Consider the following 17,141-nt stretch of genomic DNA (forward strand, 5'->3'; position numbering starts at 1 on the left):
ATGAATCTATGTTCTTGACTCTCATAATTGTTCAAGTTTGCACTTCTAAGTTTTTCTTTTCCTTTTTTAAAAAATTTTCTTATTTATTTTTATTGAAGTATAATTTATTTACAATGTGTTAGTTTTGGGTGTACAGCAGAGTAGTTCAGTTATACATACATATATTTTTTTTTTCATATTCTTTTCCCTTATAAGTTATTACAAAATATTGAGTTCCCTGTGCTATACAGTAGGTCCTTGTTGGTTATTTATTTTATATATAGTAGTGTGTATATGTTAATCCCAAACTCCTAAATTATCCCTCCCCCAGCTTTCCCTTTTGATAACCATAAGTTTGTTTTGTATGTCTGTGGGTCTATTTCTGCTTTGTATAAGTTCATTTGTATCTTTTTTTTTTTTAGATTCCACATGTAAGCAATAGCATATGATATTTGTCTTTCTCTGTCTGGCTTACTTAGTATGATAATCTCTAGCTCCATCCATGTTGCTGCAAATGACATTATTTCATTCTTTTTTAGAGTTGAGTAGTATTCCATTGTATAAACATCTTCTTTATCCATTCATCTGTTGATGGACATTTAGGTTGCTTCCATGTCTTGGCTATTTTAAATAGTGCTTCAGTGAACATTGGGGTGCATGTATCTTTTCGAGTTATGGTTTTCTCCAGATACATGCCCAGGAGTGGGATTGCAGGATCATATGGTAGCTCTATTTTTAGTTTTTTTAAGGAACCTCCATACTGTTTTCCTTAGTGGCTGCACCAATTTACATTCCCACCAACAGTGTAGGAGGGTTCCCTTTTCTCCACAACCTCTCCAGCATTTATTTGTAGTTTTTGATGATGGCCATTCTGACCGGTGTAAGGTGACACCTCATTGTAGTTTTGATTTGCATTTCTGTAGTAACTAGTGATGTTGAGCATCTTTTCATGTGCCTTTTGGCCATCTTGTATGTCTTTGGAGAAATATCTATTTAGGTCTTCTGCCCATTTTTTTGATTGGGTTGTTTGTTTTTTTGATATTGAATTGTATGAGCTGTTTGTATATTTCGGAGATTAATCCCTTGCCGGTATTATGCCTTTCTATTACATTTCTCACTTTATACCACTACCAGCATGTGGGTCATTTTATGATCATTGTCTTTTTCTCCAACTCTTCAAGGATCTGAGTCAGGTGGTAAACACCAACTAGGGCACACAAACTATAAGGGAGTAAACTCTGTGTAGTAACCATCACAGAAAAGGCCAAGGTGGCATAGACACAGCAGCTAAACCAGTTGTGTGCCTTAAACATGGAAGGAACTGAGAATGAATCTGGTTTGATTTTTACTCAACCAATATTCTCACTTCTACTTACAATAAAATGGACAAGATCTACCCAGGGATGTATCTGCTTAACAACTCAGGGCTCCCTGCCCCTCTTTTCAAGGCTCAAAACACTTACCTCATAGTTCTGCTATGAATTCTAGTAGGTGTTCAGAAGAACAAAGTTACTTTTGACATGATTACCGCTGAGATTACTGTTTATAGAGATTCTCTATCACCTTAAAATACACACCTTCCGTGAGTCTTAAATGAAAGATTTATGTAAACAGTTTTCAAAAGCAAACCAAGAGTTCTTTTCATATTCCTTATACCTATTTTTCAAGTTTATTGAGTTATATGTGCTAATAAATTTAGAATATAATATCAGGGTAGCAGGACTGTGGTAAAAAGAGCTCCAACTTCAGGATAAGAGACCCTGGGTTTGAGTCCCACTTCTGCTGATTATTTTGGGTAAATTACTTACACCCCCCACACATTACAGCCTACCTTTGCACCTTGATTTCCACCATTCCCCTCCATGTTAATTAACCTCTCTAGGTTTGCTCATCATCTGCAAAGTGGAAATAGTAACAGCATATATCTCATAAAGTTGTTATAAGTCTTAAATAAGATAATGGAGATAAAGTACTTATGCTTGGTCCATAATAAAGATCCAATAAGTGTTAGCCATAATTTTCTGTTTGTCAGGGACCCTTATAAAGCAGATAATCTACCTATTTCTCTTGTATAGATCATTTAAACCATCTAAACCTCAGTTTCCTTAACTGTAAAATGGGGATAAAAGAACCTATATCAGAGGAATTTGGGGGGATTAAATGAGATGATACACTTGAAAAAGCACTATAAAATTATGTGAAAATGAGGTAGAATGAGATATTAAGAGGGATACAGTAGATTTCTTAGAAAAGCAGGCACTTGATTATATTTCTCTGGTTTACCTCCTTCTGTGTCCCCTCAAAAATGACCAACAGATATAAAAACTAAGGAGGAATAAACCTATGTCAGCATGGGAAATTAATAATGGGTGACATTTACATGCCAGTAATTCACATTTCTGCAAGTAAGATTGAAGACATACAAGATATATGATTCCCTGAATGTGAAGAAACAACTCTCCAAGGTAGCAAATGAAGAAGACTTAGAAAGTTAAAGACAAGAATCAAAAATATACATAGGGGCAGCAAGGAGGTATCATTGGATCCTATCAAGTGCCACTGGGAAGCAGACCAACTGCCAAAAATCAGCAAGCAAGGAACAGGTAACAGGCTCACTCCTGACTTACACTTAGGGGAGACATTGTCACAGTTGGTTCCTAATGAGGATGACTGTGACAGATAAAGAATGAGGACACTGCCCCAGTTAACTCCTAGATGCTAACCTCAAATACAGAAAAGAAACATTGGAATAGAGAGAAAAGTCCCTCTTGTGACTGCTGTTAGTTCTGGTCTTCTCCCAACTTGTGATCAGTAGACCAGTGGTTCTCAATTCTTAGTGTGCATCAGAATGACGTGGAGGGTTTGCTAAAACATAGATTACTAGACCCCACCCCCAGATATTCTAGAGCAGAGCCTGAGAGTTTGCATTTCTAATAAGTTAGCGGGAAATGCTAATGCTGCTGGTCTAGGGACCACACTTTGAGAACTACTGCTCTAGACTCACACTGCCCTTCACAGTAGATACTACTACATGTGACTATTTAAAATAAAATTTAAATTAATAAAATAAATGGCACTGAAAATTTAATTCTTGATTTGTGCCAGCTACATTTCAAATACATAAGAACCATATGTGGCTACTACTAACATATTCATCAGCACAGATACGGAACATTTCTGTCATCACATGAAATTCTATTGGACAACCTGCTCTAGACTATAAAATAAAACTTCAGTGAACAGGGCCAGCACCATGCACAACTACAGGAGACATATTTGTGCTATGGGTATGGAGGCCCCTGGAGTTATACAACATAGCACTCCTGGCAGTTAATCTAAGCTTTTCCCTTCTCTCTTCCTATGGATCCTAAAGATGGAAAGAAGGACTCTCCTAATCTCTGACAGAACTCATCTCAGTTCTCCAAAGTAGACAAGCCAAGACCTTCCTCTGCAAGGAAGAGCATGAGGAAAAATAACTAGGTATGTTAAATGATACCTCAAATAATACCTCAAAAAAGGAGCTTGTTCAAAAGAATCGAAACAACGCCATCCTATGAAATAAAATTGCTCTTAAGAAAAAGGAATTTTCCAAAATACTAGTGTCAAAATGGATCTCAACAATATTCAGCAGACTAATGCTGTGTAAAACCAGAATAAGCAGTTATGAAGAGTCAAAGTTATAAAATCAGAAAGGCTTCAGAAAGTTGAATGATATTTATGTCAAATTCAAAACTATAATGGAGGTAAAAAAATACATTGGGCTTTTCCGCCCGCTCCCCCCTCCCCCCGAGCGCCGCTCCGGCAGCACCGCGCTCGCTCTGAGCTCCGTGCTCCTAAGCTAGTGCCACCGTTGTCTCCCTCCAGTCGCCATCATGATCATCTACCGGGACCTCATCAGCCATGATGAGATGTTCTCCGACATCTACAAGATCCGGGAGATCGCGGACGGGCTGTGTCTGGAGGTGGAGGGGAAGATGGTCAGTAGGACAGAGGGTAACATTGATGACTCGCTCATTGGTGGAAATGCCTCCGCTGAAGGCCCCGAGGGCGAAGGTACCGAAAGCACAGTAGTCACTGGTGTGGATATTGTCATGAACCATCACTTGCAGGAAACCAGCTTCACAAAAGAAGCCTACAATAAGTACATCAAAGATTACATGAAGTCAATCAAAGGGAAGCTTGAAGAACAGAGACCAGAAAGAGTAAAACCTTTTATGACAGGGGCTGCAGAACAAATCAAGCATATCCTTGCTAATTTCAAAAACTATCAGTTCTTTATTGGTGAAAACATGAATCCAGATGGCATGGTTGCTCTGCTGGACTACCGCGAGGATGGTGTGACCCCGTATATGATTTTCTTTAAGGATGGTCTAGAAATGGAAAAATGTTAACAAATTTGGCTGTTTGGATCTATCACCTGCTCGTCATAACTGGCTGGCTGCTGCTGTTCATCCACACAACACCAGGACTTAGACAAATGGGACTGATGGCATCTTGAGCTCTTCGTTTTGATGTTGATTTGTTTGGAGCGGAGGCATTGATTTGAGGAAAAAAAAAAAACATGTCATGTAGGTTGTCTAAAAATAAAATGCATTTAAACTCAATTGAGAGAATGCCTCTTAGTTTAATATGTAATATCTAAATCCATCCTGTGTAGCCTTCCTGGAGAAGCTAGAGCCTGGTTGTAGACCACTACTAGAAAGCATAAGACCATCTTCAGATAACTTCTGCAATGAAAACCACTTCCGGGACTTGGAATATAAACAAGAATCAACAGTAATTGGTTGAAATAAAGGGAAAGACCATGCTCATAGCAGTGCCAGCATTTGAAGTGGATGTCTTACACATTTCATCACCTACAAATGGAAGTAGTTAACTCTGGAAGAAATTACCAAAAGAATAAAACGAGACTTAACACAGTTAAAAAAAAAAAAAAATACATTGGATCATGAGAAATCCAAGTCAATGAAGTAGAAGAGTAACTCGGGACATTCAGTAGATGTCTATAGATGTGTGTAGAGAAAGAAAAATTATAAGACAAAAGACAAAACAAAAAATCCAAGCACTCTGATATGCATTTGATATAGGAATTTCAGAAGTAAGAGCATAACAGTAATTTTTTAAAAGCATCAATACAAGAGAAAATAGAAGAAAACTTTCTTGAGCTACAGAAAGTCTTAAATAATAAATCACAGAAGATTTACTGAATATAGGTAAAATTTCTAAAAGAAGTCGATTTCTGGGAAATTTCTGAAATTTCATCATTTCAAGGATAAGGGGGAAAGTCCTATAAGAATCCAGTAGACATTACTAAAACAAAATAGGTTACCTGCGAAGGAGTAAAAATTACTCTGATATCAGTCCTCAACTCTAAGCACTCAGAATACAATGGAGAAGTATCTCTAGAATTTTTAAAGAAATGGGTTAGGACTCCAGATTCAAGAAATATGTGCCCAGCCAAGGTGTGCAAGATAATAGAAAATAAGTCATTTTCAGATATGCATTTTAGAAAATAACCTATCTTTTTAAAATAATTGATCAAAAGATGAATAATAATAAAGATCTAAAGAATGGGCAAGGAAAATATCAATCTAAAAGATTCTGGAATATAAAATAAAACTTGTAAGAGATAGAATATATTTTCAAATAATTATTCTTAATATGTTTTTTAAACTTAATATAAATGTTAAAACATTTTAAAAAGATACAAAACATAATATAGTATAGACACTTTATCTAAAACCCCAGATTATTTTAATACACATTGGGAAAGGAATAAGTTCAGGGAAGGGAGATAAGTATGCTAATTTTCTCATTTTAGACATGCAAAATGGTTTAGCAGTCAAGAGCATAATTACCTGGTTCATATGCTGCTCCCCCAATTAGTGGCTGTGTAACTCTGGGGAGTTACTTAACATTCCTCACCTATAAAATGGGAATACCATAATACCCCAGAGTTATGTGGGACTGAAATCAGATAATGCATGTAAAGTACTTAGCACCTATAAGCCCTTGGTATAGCTATTAACTTATAAAGAGAGAAATCAAAATATACTCTTGATTAATGGAGGAAATAGATCTGAAGATGAATAACATAACATAAAAGAAACATGGAAGTATGACTACAAGAACACAGAGATTCTCTCTCTCTCCAAATTGTTATAAAAGACCAAATATGTATGTACCCTATACAAAGAAACAAGATCAAATATATTACTTACTTGAATGTTTCAAGGATTCACACTGTAGAGCCATTCAAATAAACATGTTCTCATTGTTCAGGTGATATCTAATTTGTTTTAATTACAAAAAATACATAGAGTGATCACAGCTTTGTTGAGGGAGAATATATGTGCATAGAAAAAAAGGCTCAAAAAATATATATATACATAAGTATTAACAATAATCATTGCTGGGTATTACAGTTTGGGGTGTCTTTTTCTTCTCTCTTTTCTCTGTTTTCATCAGTATTTATAGTGAACATATATCACTTTTATAAATAGGAAAAAAGATTATTTATTTTTAAATAGGTTTATTAGTAACCACTGTTAACATTTAGGTGGATATTACTCTAGAATTTTTCTTCACATGCAAATATATATATATGTTTAATTAATTTACTTATTCATTCACTCAAAGAATATCTTTGAATTGATTGTCTTCTATGTTCCAGGCTTTGTTGTAATCTCTGGATACAGAAGTAAAAACAAAAACAAAACAAAACGAAATCTCTACCTTCCTGGAGCTTAGTTTGGGGAGAGCAGCATAAATAAGTAAAATGTGTATTTTTGATATTGATAGGTGGCATGGAGAAGATATAAAGCAGGGAAGAGGATAAGGATTAGTGGCCACCCTTTTAAATGAGGTGATCTGTGGGGGTCTCATTGAGAAAATAATGAAGTAAGGCCTTACTAGTAATAGACACTTGAAGAAGGTGTTGGAGGGGACCATGTGGCTTCCTAAGGGAAGACAGTCCCCACAGAGGGAAGTACAAGTACAAAGGTAGTGATGCAAAAGAATGCCTAATGTGTTTGAGGAAAAACAGAGAGGCAAGATGGCTAGCTGTGGGTAAGACAGAAGGAGAGTACTAGGCGCTCAGGTATAGAATTGGGGTGGAGTGTGCATGGGGCTAAGATCACCTGTGGCCTCATAGACTATTGTTATTCAGAGTGAACTAAGGTTCCAGTGGAAAGATGGTGGGTGAGAAATAGGCAGGTGACAGATATATTTTAAAGGTAGAGCCATCAGAATTCACTGCATGGTCGGGTATGGGGTGCGAGGGAAAACAAGGCATAAGAATGACTAAGGCATTTGCTGTACAAGTCTGGTGTTCAGGAAAGAAGTCAGGTTGAAAATAGAAATGTGGGAGTTGTCATTACTTAGGTGATATTTTAAGCCCTGAGATTGAGTGAGACTAACAAGGGAATGAATGTAAACAGAGATGGGAAGAGGTCCAAGTATGCTAAGCCCTGGGGCACTTCAATGCTTAGACATTGGGTGACAAGGAGGAATGAGCACAGGAGGGTGAGAAGGAACAGCCTGTGAAGTAGGATAAAAACCAGAAGAATGTGGTACCTTGGGGGTTAAGTTAAAGAGCTTCGTACAGGAGGGGCGGTATCTGTATTAACTATATAGCTGGCGGATCAAGTAAGATGAGGATTAAGGAATATTCATTTTAGCAATGTGGAGATTTTGCTGACGTCGATAAAGGATGTTTCAGTGGAAGAATATGGAACAAAAGCCTATTTAGAGTGGATTTAAGAGGATAGGAGGAGAGAAATTAGAATTGGCTCCTCTTCTGCAGAGCTGGAACACCACTTTCCATATTTTTTTACTTTAAGTTAATATTTCTCTTTCTGTTTTAAAGTGGTGGAAATTGCAACTCGATTGCATTTCATTTTTTCCTATCAGTGGAAAGTTACATGATGGCCCCAACCTGAAAAATACCATGAGATATTTTGCTAAATGAATATGCCATTTACCAACTCTTCAGCTAAAGTGGATCTCTCCAGCTTCCATGACCAGGAGAAAACCCAAAGAAACATACAGACCCTTTGCTTAGGCTAACTGCTATTTTTGCAATGTCTTCTCTAATCAGTTGAGGGGTCATGTGAAAGATAGAAATAAATGATTGATTTTCTAGGCCATTTTACATATATTTAAAGCACATCTAGTTCTTCTCTACAGATCAAATGGAAACTAAATTAGGTTCCAGAACCCAATTCCAGTGTGTGTGTGTGTGTGTGTGTGTGTGTGTGTAGGCTTCCCACACCAAAAAGCAATTCTTGGACACCAGCAGGGTGTCCAGGAATTCAACTCAATTTGATACTATCTACCCAGAAATAGAATCAGATTCCACAGGTAAAAGGCTCAGCCTCACAAGACCATCCTCCACTTAAGACACCAGTTGCAACCCTGGTGTTACCTGTGTTTCTGACCAACCAGCTACAAATTGGAGATTCCAACGACGCCTTCTAACTCAGGATGCCAATGGCAAGTCCAGTTTGTTACCTGTACTTTCTGATGAGCTGGCTATAAATCAGAGATTCTCATGACTCCCTCTTTGGGTTCAATTAATTTGCTAGAATAACTCACAGAACTCAGGAAACCTGTTTACTCACTAGATTACCTGTTTATTACAAAGGATATTAAAGGATATGAATCAACAGCCAGGTGAAGAGATACATAGGGCAAGGAGCTTCCATGCCCTCTCAGAGTGCACTTTCCAAATCTCCACATGTTCACCCACCCAGAAGCCCTCCAAACCCTGTCATTTTGGGGTTTTATGGAGACTTCAGTCATGATTCATTAAATCATTGCCCATTGAACTCAATCTCCAGCCCCTCTCCCCTACCCTCTAATCACATGGTTGGTTGTCCCAGCAAACAGCCCCCTAGTTACCTAAAGGCTTTCCAAAAGTCACCTTACTAACATAACAGAAGATACCTTTATAGCTCTTATCACAGGAACCAGGAACCTTGGACAAAGACTAAATATGTATTTCTTATAAATTTAAACATTAGCAGAGCTGAGCAGTACTGCAGTCATCATCCCATCATTACCATGGCTATAGCACCAGACCCTTATAGAGGATTTTTATTTTACATGAAATATTTCTTATTATAGCAACAACAGTGTTAATTTAAAATATAACACACAGGATATAAATTATCTTTAACATTTCTGTATATTTTCTATGGTGTGTCTTGTTAATAGCATTACCCTTTTGATGACTCCTGCTCTTTTGAAATGAGACATCTCTTGGGATGTATGTGAGAAAAATCTAGACTGCTCATTGCTTACGCAGCGGTCCCCAACCTTTTTGGCACCAGGGACCGGTTTCATGGAAGACAATTTTTCCACGGATGGGGGTGGGGGGGATGGTTACAGGAATAGAAAACTCACAGGATACATTTGAATGTATAACATTCCCAGAGCTTTTATTGAGGATATTTGGGTGACTTGGAGTTCAAATTCAGAGTAGATCTTTTGAAAATTGAATCAGAGTAATTATTCACTTTAGGGTCATTAAAAATAATTTTCATCCTATTTATATTGCAAAATTACTTTTTTTTATTTAAAGATTAGAGATCTACTTTCTTGTTTGTCTTTTTATTTCTCCAGAGCAGTTCTTTGTTTCACTTTGATAACCAGTTGAAAGAGTATAAAAACTGAAACCGTTTTTAAAATAAGTTAAAACCAAAGGACCAACACACTTGAAAACAATAGACTTGAGTTGAAGGGGTTCTTTCCTCTTCCCCCACTACAGACTCTTCTGTTTGGGAAAATACATGGTTATAGTGACTGCAGTATTACAAAGAAATACATTTTGGTAGTAGAGAAACAAAACCTCTTGGTTCCAAATTAGTTATTCACTGTAGGCCATTTATTCATCTGGCTCTAGGCTATGGGAATTACTCCTAGCACAGAACTCCTTTTGAAATCCCTCAGTCCCTAGGGGGTCAGAGATAGATGAGAAACTGCCCCTGTGAACTTGGTTTATACAGGGGAAACAAAGAAGTTAGTGGTTGAGGGTAACAGAGGAAAGGCGCGTGGGAAGGATGAATGTAGCTAGCTTCCTTTGCTTGCAACAGGAGCTTCTTTCAATGCAAAAGGAATGCCAAGATAGATCAGGCACTCTACCAAAAAGATACAATAATTTAGTAATGCGGTCTGCCCAGGCAGCTTAGCAGCTGGAAATGAGTGAGCCTTGGGATTTGCTATAAATGCTGGGGAAATTGGCTGATAGCCCCTTTCCTATATTGAGCAAAGGGAGCAAGAGAAAAGATTATAAATGTTTGAAATCAGAGCCAAGTAGCATGGCCTGCTCTGGTCCAGGGGTTGCCAGAACTCTAGCATTCTCTGGCTTCTGCATTAAATGCTGAGTTTGGCAGAGTGTGGGACTAATATGCCAGGAAACAACAGTTTACCTGGATGCATTTTCTGTAAGGCAGCTGTTGATCTTAAGTTGTTTAGGGAGGGAATTTTATTATATGCTGTATCCGATGCCATACAGCATTTAAGCATAACAACAATCTTTGGGCTAATTGTGCAATAAGAATAAATACTCAAAGGTCACTGCTGATACTTGAAAAGGGGCCCACTGGGTGGTTTTCAAACTCCAAAACTCAGGATGCCCCAGTGGACAGCACATTGTGCTGACGACATAGGAAATTTTGAGGTAAGCCATAAACACAAAGCCTTGGAATGGAATGGATAAAGGCAGGCTTTGGACCAGCCAGATTCATCTCCCATACTGGTGTAACCAAGCAAGGGCTCCTGTGCTCACAAAGCAGAAAGCCAAACTCTTGACAGTGGGCGTTTGCAGGAAAGTAAGGGCTTACTGCAGGGCACCGAGCAAGGGAGTGGGAGACAAGCCTCAGTTCCACTCCAACTTGGTCTTTGAGTAAGGAGTTTTTAAAAGGGGAGGAACAAAGACGCCGGGATTAATCATTGTCTTGTGACATTTCTTAATCGTAGTTTTGGGAGTCAGGATGTCTCTGGTTTACGATTCTCTGGCTAGGTAGTCCATGGCTCGGGGATCTGTGAGCTCATCTTGCCGTAGAAAAATTATCATTAATGATGATATCTAGAATAGCAATTTTAGTACATTAACGATGTTATCGACAACAGCAATTTTAGTCATCTGACTCTGGTTGATTAGTGTTCAGTTAGCACAGGATTGAGGTTAGAGGGGACAAGAAAGGAAATAAAGTTTTGGAGAGAGAGATTAATCATAAACTCGGCAAGGGAACTTGGTTTTAGGAGGACTCGGTTTCACTGACTCCTGTATTTACTAGCTATGTTATTCTTCCACAGTTCAAAGTCATAAGAATACCTACTTCAGAGACTTTTGCGAGGATTAAGTGACATAAAATGACCTTGAACATAGTAGGTACACACTAAATGTTGGTTCTCCTTACCTAATATGGAATGTTAGCCTTTGCAATTTTTGAAATAAATTCCTTTCCAGGGAGTTTGTGTTTTAAAGTAATTTTACATATCTTTGAAAACTTAATTGATCTTTTTTGACCTTGAGAAATTAAGGGAACATGAATTCTATATAGTTGCCTCTGTGGCTCATTATTATTTGTTTGACTCACACTTATCTCAGTGTGTAGGTGAGCTGGAAAGACATTCTTAATATTTGGATATAAATGAACATACTAGCCAGATCACATGAGCTACACGACTAGGGAAACAAGGCAGATAAATAAACTACAATAAGGGTCATATAATTTACATTATAAATTTAAAAAAGTAACACTTCTCCCAAATATTTCATTTTTTAAAATTATTTATTTATTTATTTATTTATGGCTGCATTGGGTCTTGGTTGCTGCACATGGGCTTTCTCTAGTTGCGGTGAGCGGGGGCTACTCTTTGTTACGGCACATGGGCGTCAGTAGTTTTGGCACGCAGGCTCAGTAGTTGTGGCGCATGGGCTTAGTTGTTCCGCGGCATGTGGGATCTTCTCGGACCAGGGCTCAAACCCATGTCCCCTGCATTGGCAGGCGGATTCTTAACCACTGCACCACCAAGGAAGTCCCCAAATATTTCTGATAAGACCTAGCGCCCCTTTGAAGACTTATTGAGACATGATGACAGTATATATTATCAAAATTTAGCTCTTTGTTCTCTTTAGTTGATCTAGAATTTAAATACAGGACACTGACTAATTTGCATATTATCTTTTTTACTGAATATCATAGAGTAATTGGAATGGTTTAATACTTACCAAATCTTCATGAATTTCTTTTGTGTTTTTTATAAATATACATTTTAGGGCGATCTTATTAAAACAGGATTTGCTTAATTTGAATCCATAATTACAATAAGCTTGTTCTTCTTTTATCTAATTCTCAAGATAATTTATTGATTTGTATATTGCATCATACATTACAAAGTACCGACATACATGGCAAGGCAATTTATTATTAACTCTATCTAGTCACAAATCATTTAAAGAATAATATTAAAACCTTCAAGTCCTGATACACTGTCTTTTTTTTAATTGAAATCTTTATAAATGTAAATATTTACAATAAAATTATTTTGCTGCAAAGTATTATAGCAGACTAAGTGCTTTGAGAGATCCTTCTGCAGCAGTACAAATGTATTCTAAATATGACATGGTCTTTGAGATATTGCCTGCTCTAACAATCTTTGCTCTCTAAAAGTGTATGTTAGAAGACAAGAGAGTCAGTGTTGTGCTGAGTGCAGATGTCAACAATAGCACGGCTACTTGGACACTGTACTTCGGTTCAATGGTAAGCTTGGTCAAGACTATTCAGGGAAACTCAGACCTTTTCTAATCACAGTGACAAGCTGAAATTAAGATCAAGTAATGAAGTAACAAGAAATGATTTCTAATCACCTTGAAAAGCAAACTACTATAAGTGGGTATCAGTAAAAATAGCAAACAGAGCAGAAGCAAGAAGAACTACAATCCTGCAGCCTGTGGAACAAAAAACACATTCACAGAAAGATAGACAAGATGAAAAGGCAGAGGGCTAAGTATCAGATGAAGGAACAAGATAAAACCCCAGAAGAACAACTAAATGAAGTGGAGATAGGCAACCTTCCAGAAAAAGAATTCAGAATAATGATAGTGAAGATGATCCAGGACCTTGGAAAAAGAATGGAGGCAAAGATCAAGAAGATGCAAGAAATGTTTAACAAAGACCTAGAAGAATTAAAGAACAAACAAACAGAGATGAACAATACAATAACTGAAATGAAAACTACACTAGAAGGAATCAATAACTGAGGCAGAAGAACGGATAAGTGACCTGGAAGACAGAATGGTGGAATTCACTGCTGCAGAACAGACTAAAGAAAAAAGAATGAAAAGAAATGAAGACAGCCTAAGAGACCTCTGGGACAACATTAAACGCAACAACATTCTCATTATAGGGGTCCCAGAAGGAGAAGAGAGAGAGAAAGGACCAGAGAAAATCTTTGAAGAGATTATAGTCGAAAACTTCCCTAACATGGGAAAGGAAATAGCCACCCAAGCCCAGGAAGCACAGCGAGTCCCATACAGGAAAAAGCCAAGGAGGAACACTCCAAGACACATAATAATCAAATTGGCAAAAATTAAAGACAAAGAAAAATTATGGAAAGCAGCAAGGGAAAAAGGACAAATAACATACAAGGTAACTCCCATAAGGTTAACAGCTGATTTCTCAGCAGAAACTCTACAAGCCAGAAGGGAGTGGCATGATATACTTAAAGTGATGAAAGGGAAGAACCTACAACGAAGATTACTCTACCCGGCAAGGATCTCATTCAGATTCGATGGAGAAATCAAAAGCTTTACAGATAAGCAAAAGCTAAGAGAATTCAGCACCGCAAAACCAGCTCTACAACAAATGCTAAAGGAACTTCTCTAAGTGGGAAACACAAGAGAAGAAAAGGACCTATAAAAATAGCAAACATGTTTGCCTGATGACTATAGATATTGTTACTGGGTGTAGGAAATAAAGCAGTTAGATATATAAAGTGTTTAAAAAAATAAAATGCCTAATCATGAAGATGAGTAAAAATTAGTACTATTAATAAATAACAGGCAAATTTGAAAAATAAATGGCATTTCTAGATTTGAAAAATATAACGTTTGAAATTATTTTTAAAATTCTAAATGAACAGGTAAACAGCAGATTAAGCAGAGATGAAGAGACAATTGGTGAATTGGAAAATAAATTTAAAGAAAGTATCCAAAGTATAGCACAGAGAGCCAAAGAGGCAAAAAACATGAGAGACATGAAGCAATACGAAGGATGGAATAAGCAGATTAACCTACTTCTAGTTAGAGACTGAGGATGAAATAATAAAGAATATATAGGACAAGAAAGTTTTTATGATAATTGCTAAATTTTTCCCATAACTGATAAAAACGTGAATTCATAGGTCCAAGAAACACACTGTATTCCAAACAAGATAAAGAGAAATCCATACCAAGCCACATTATTGTGAAATTGAAAGATGTAGAGGAGATCTTCAAAGCAGGTAGAGAAATGATGGATCACCTACAACAAAAACACAGGTATAATGATAGCCAACTTATCAAGGAAAGATATAAGACAAAAGAGTAGAATAATACCTTCAAAATGTGGGAGGAAAAAAAAAAATCAACCTAAATTATGAACTAAAAAAAAACCTTTTTTAAATAAATGAAAGTAAAATATGAAGACATTCACAGTTAAAAAACTAAAAATATTTACTACCAAAAGACTTTTTCCGAAAGAAAAACCTCAAGGATTACTTCAAGAAGGAAAGTGATCTCAGGTCATTCTGAGGAAGAAATAGTGAATAAATAAAATGGAAACATGTATGCAAATTCAAATAAAAATAATCTGAATAAAATAATAACATCTGATTTGGAAAACTAACATACAGACTGAAAACACCGATAACAGTATTTGTTAGAGAAATAGTGATCTAATTTCAAGTGATATAACATCTTAAAATTATTCAGGAAGAGGGTGGATAAAGTATTATTCACCTTTAGACTTTGTTAAATTAAAAACGTATGGTAAAATTTTAAGGATGTCTAAAGAATAAAAATAAATTGTATAAAGTCCAAGCCATAGAGAGAAAAATGGAATTAGAAAAAAAACAAAAAGGGGAATAGAGGTGAAAAAAGAATATGAAAGATAGATATCAAAATGTAAAATAGTAGAACCAAGTCTAAATATGTAAAGCATCAAAATAAACATAAATTAGCTAAATTCACCAGTTAAAAGGAAGAGATGGTAGCAGGGTAGGAAAACAAAACCCAGCTTTATGCTCTTTAAAATAGGCACATCAATATAGCTAAGGGCACACCCCCCTCACACAAAAAGGTAACGATGAAAAAAGTCGTACCTGAGAAATATTAGCCCAATAAAAGCTGGCGTAGCTATATCAGTATCAGGCCAAATAGACTTTAACACTGAAGGCATTACCAGAATATGGAGAGTCACTATGAAATTATAGAAGGTTCAGTTCACGAGGAAAATATAAACAATTGTAAGGAAAAATAGTCATAAGTTCACTAAAACTGAGAGATTTCAACATACCTCACTTAAATAGTGGAATATTTTGATAGCTCAGTTAATAAGCTTATCTAATAAAATGCAAAGCTTTATAGCCAACAGAGAATTGCATGCTATTCTTATGAAACATTGATAAAAACTGATCTTAACTTGGCTGGCTATAAGCAAGTTTCAATACATGTCAAAGATTCATTCATATACACTACATTTTCTGACAACAATTAAGTTAAATTAAAGATTCCCATTTATATCCCCATAAATTTGTGATTTAAATATACATTTCCAAGTAACTCATGAGAAATGAGTTAGGAGACACCATAATTCTAACTTTAAAATGTTTAGAATTAAACAAAAATGTAAATACTAAATAATCATCATAGTGAAAACAGCATGAGTGGAACTTAAAAATTTTAAATCCTTATGCTAGAAAAGAAATGCTGAAGATTAATGAGCTAAATGCAAATTTAAGAAATTCTATAAGAAATGATAGAATTAGCCCAGAGAAGTAGGAGAAAGAAAAGGGAAAGAACAGAAGTGAATGATATAGAAAAATAATATACAAAGTCAGAAGTGGAATTTTTGATAACACTTTAAAGTGGATGCACTTTCTAGTAAAAATAGTAAAAAAAGAAAAAGAAAAAGAAAAAAGGGAGAATATAAATATAAAATGCAAATAAACTATGCTAGGAATGAGGAGGGATATAACTACAGATACTCTATAAAAAGATTCAAAAGAAAATAAGTAAAAATTATGAACAACTTTGTGGCAATTAATTTAATACTGAAAGAAATAGACAAATTCTAGGTATTTGTAACTTACCAAAACTTCAAAAAGCTATAGAAACTCTAAATAGTCCTACAACTATTAGAGAAATTGAGTGAATAATTTTAAATCTTCCCACAAAGAATATGTTAGGCCTAGATGATTTTAAAGGTAAATTAAATTAGCTTTTAAGAAACAGATCATTCCAATCTCATACAAACTCCTCGAGAGAAGTGAAGAAGTGGGAATTTTCCCCAACTAGTCTTGAGACTAGTAATCTTCATATCAAAACTAGATAGCATAAGAAAGGAAAAATGAAAGGCCTGTTTCATTCATGAATATAGATGCAAAAATCTAAACAAAGTACCAGCAAACCAACTCTAGCAGGATAGCAAAAGGCAAATTCATTATGACCAATTCAACCCATTAATATACAGTTTGTTTAACATGAGAAAGTATGTTATTCCCACTAACAGATTAAAGGAGAAAAACTACATAATCAACTCAATAGGTGAAGAAAAACATTTGATACAAATTCAAAATTCAATCATAATTTTTTAATTATAAAATTCTCATCAAAGTTGGAATAGAAAGGAACACACTTAACCTAATAAATGCTGTCTCTCCAGGAATTAAAAGCGAACATCATTTTTAAATGGGGGCAAAAGCATTCTGTGGTAGGGCTTCCCTGGTGGCGCAGTGGTTGAGAATCTGCCTGCCAATGCAGGGGACACGGGTTCGAGCCCTGGTCTGGGAGGATCCCACATGCCGCGGAGCAGCTGGGCCCGTGAGCCACAATTACTGAGCCTGCGCGTCTGGAGCCTGTGCTCCGCAACAAGAGAGGCCGCGATAGTGAAAGG

At 36.3% G+C, this 17,141-nt stretch overlaps 2 protein-coding genes across 6 annotated transcripts in view; both read left to right on the forward strand.

Annotated features, from left to right (window-relative positions):
• ANKS1B (ankyrin repeat and sterile alpha motif domain containing 1B) overlaps window positions 1-17,141 on the forward strand; it is a 1,182,139-nt gene that overhangs the window by 671,844 nt on the left and 493,154 nt on the right. The gene's annotated exons all lie outside the window — the stretch shown is intronic.
• Window positions 3,745-4,583, forward strand: LOC133101437 (translationally-controlled tumor protein-like). Its single transcript, XM_061206244.1, has one exon. It carries the CDS (start codon window positions 3,852-3,854, stop codon window positions 4,368-4,370), a length of 519 nt encoding a protein of 172 aa, XP_061062227.1. The 5' UTR covers window positions 3,745-3,851; the 3' UTR covers window positions 4,371-4,583.

Source organism: Eubalaena glacialis, chromosome 11 (genome assembly GCF_028564815.1).
Source record: "Eubalaena glacialis isolate mEubGla1 chromosome 11, mEubGla1.1.hap2.+ XY, whole genome shotgun sequence".
Taxonomy (NCBI): Eukaryota; Metazoa; Chordata; class Mammalia; order Artiodactyla; family Balaenidae; genus Eubalaena; species Eubalaena glacialis.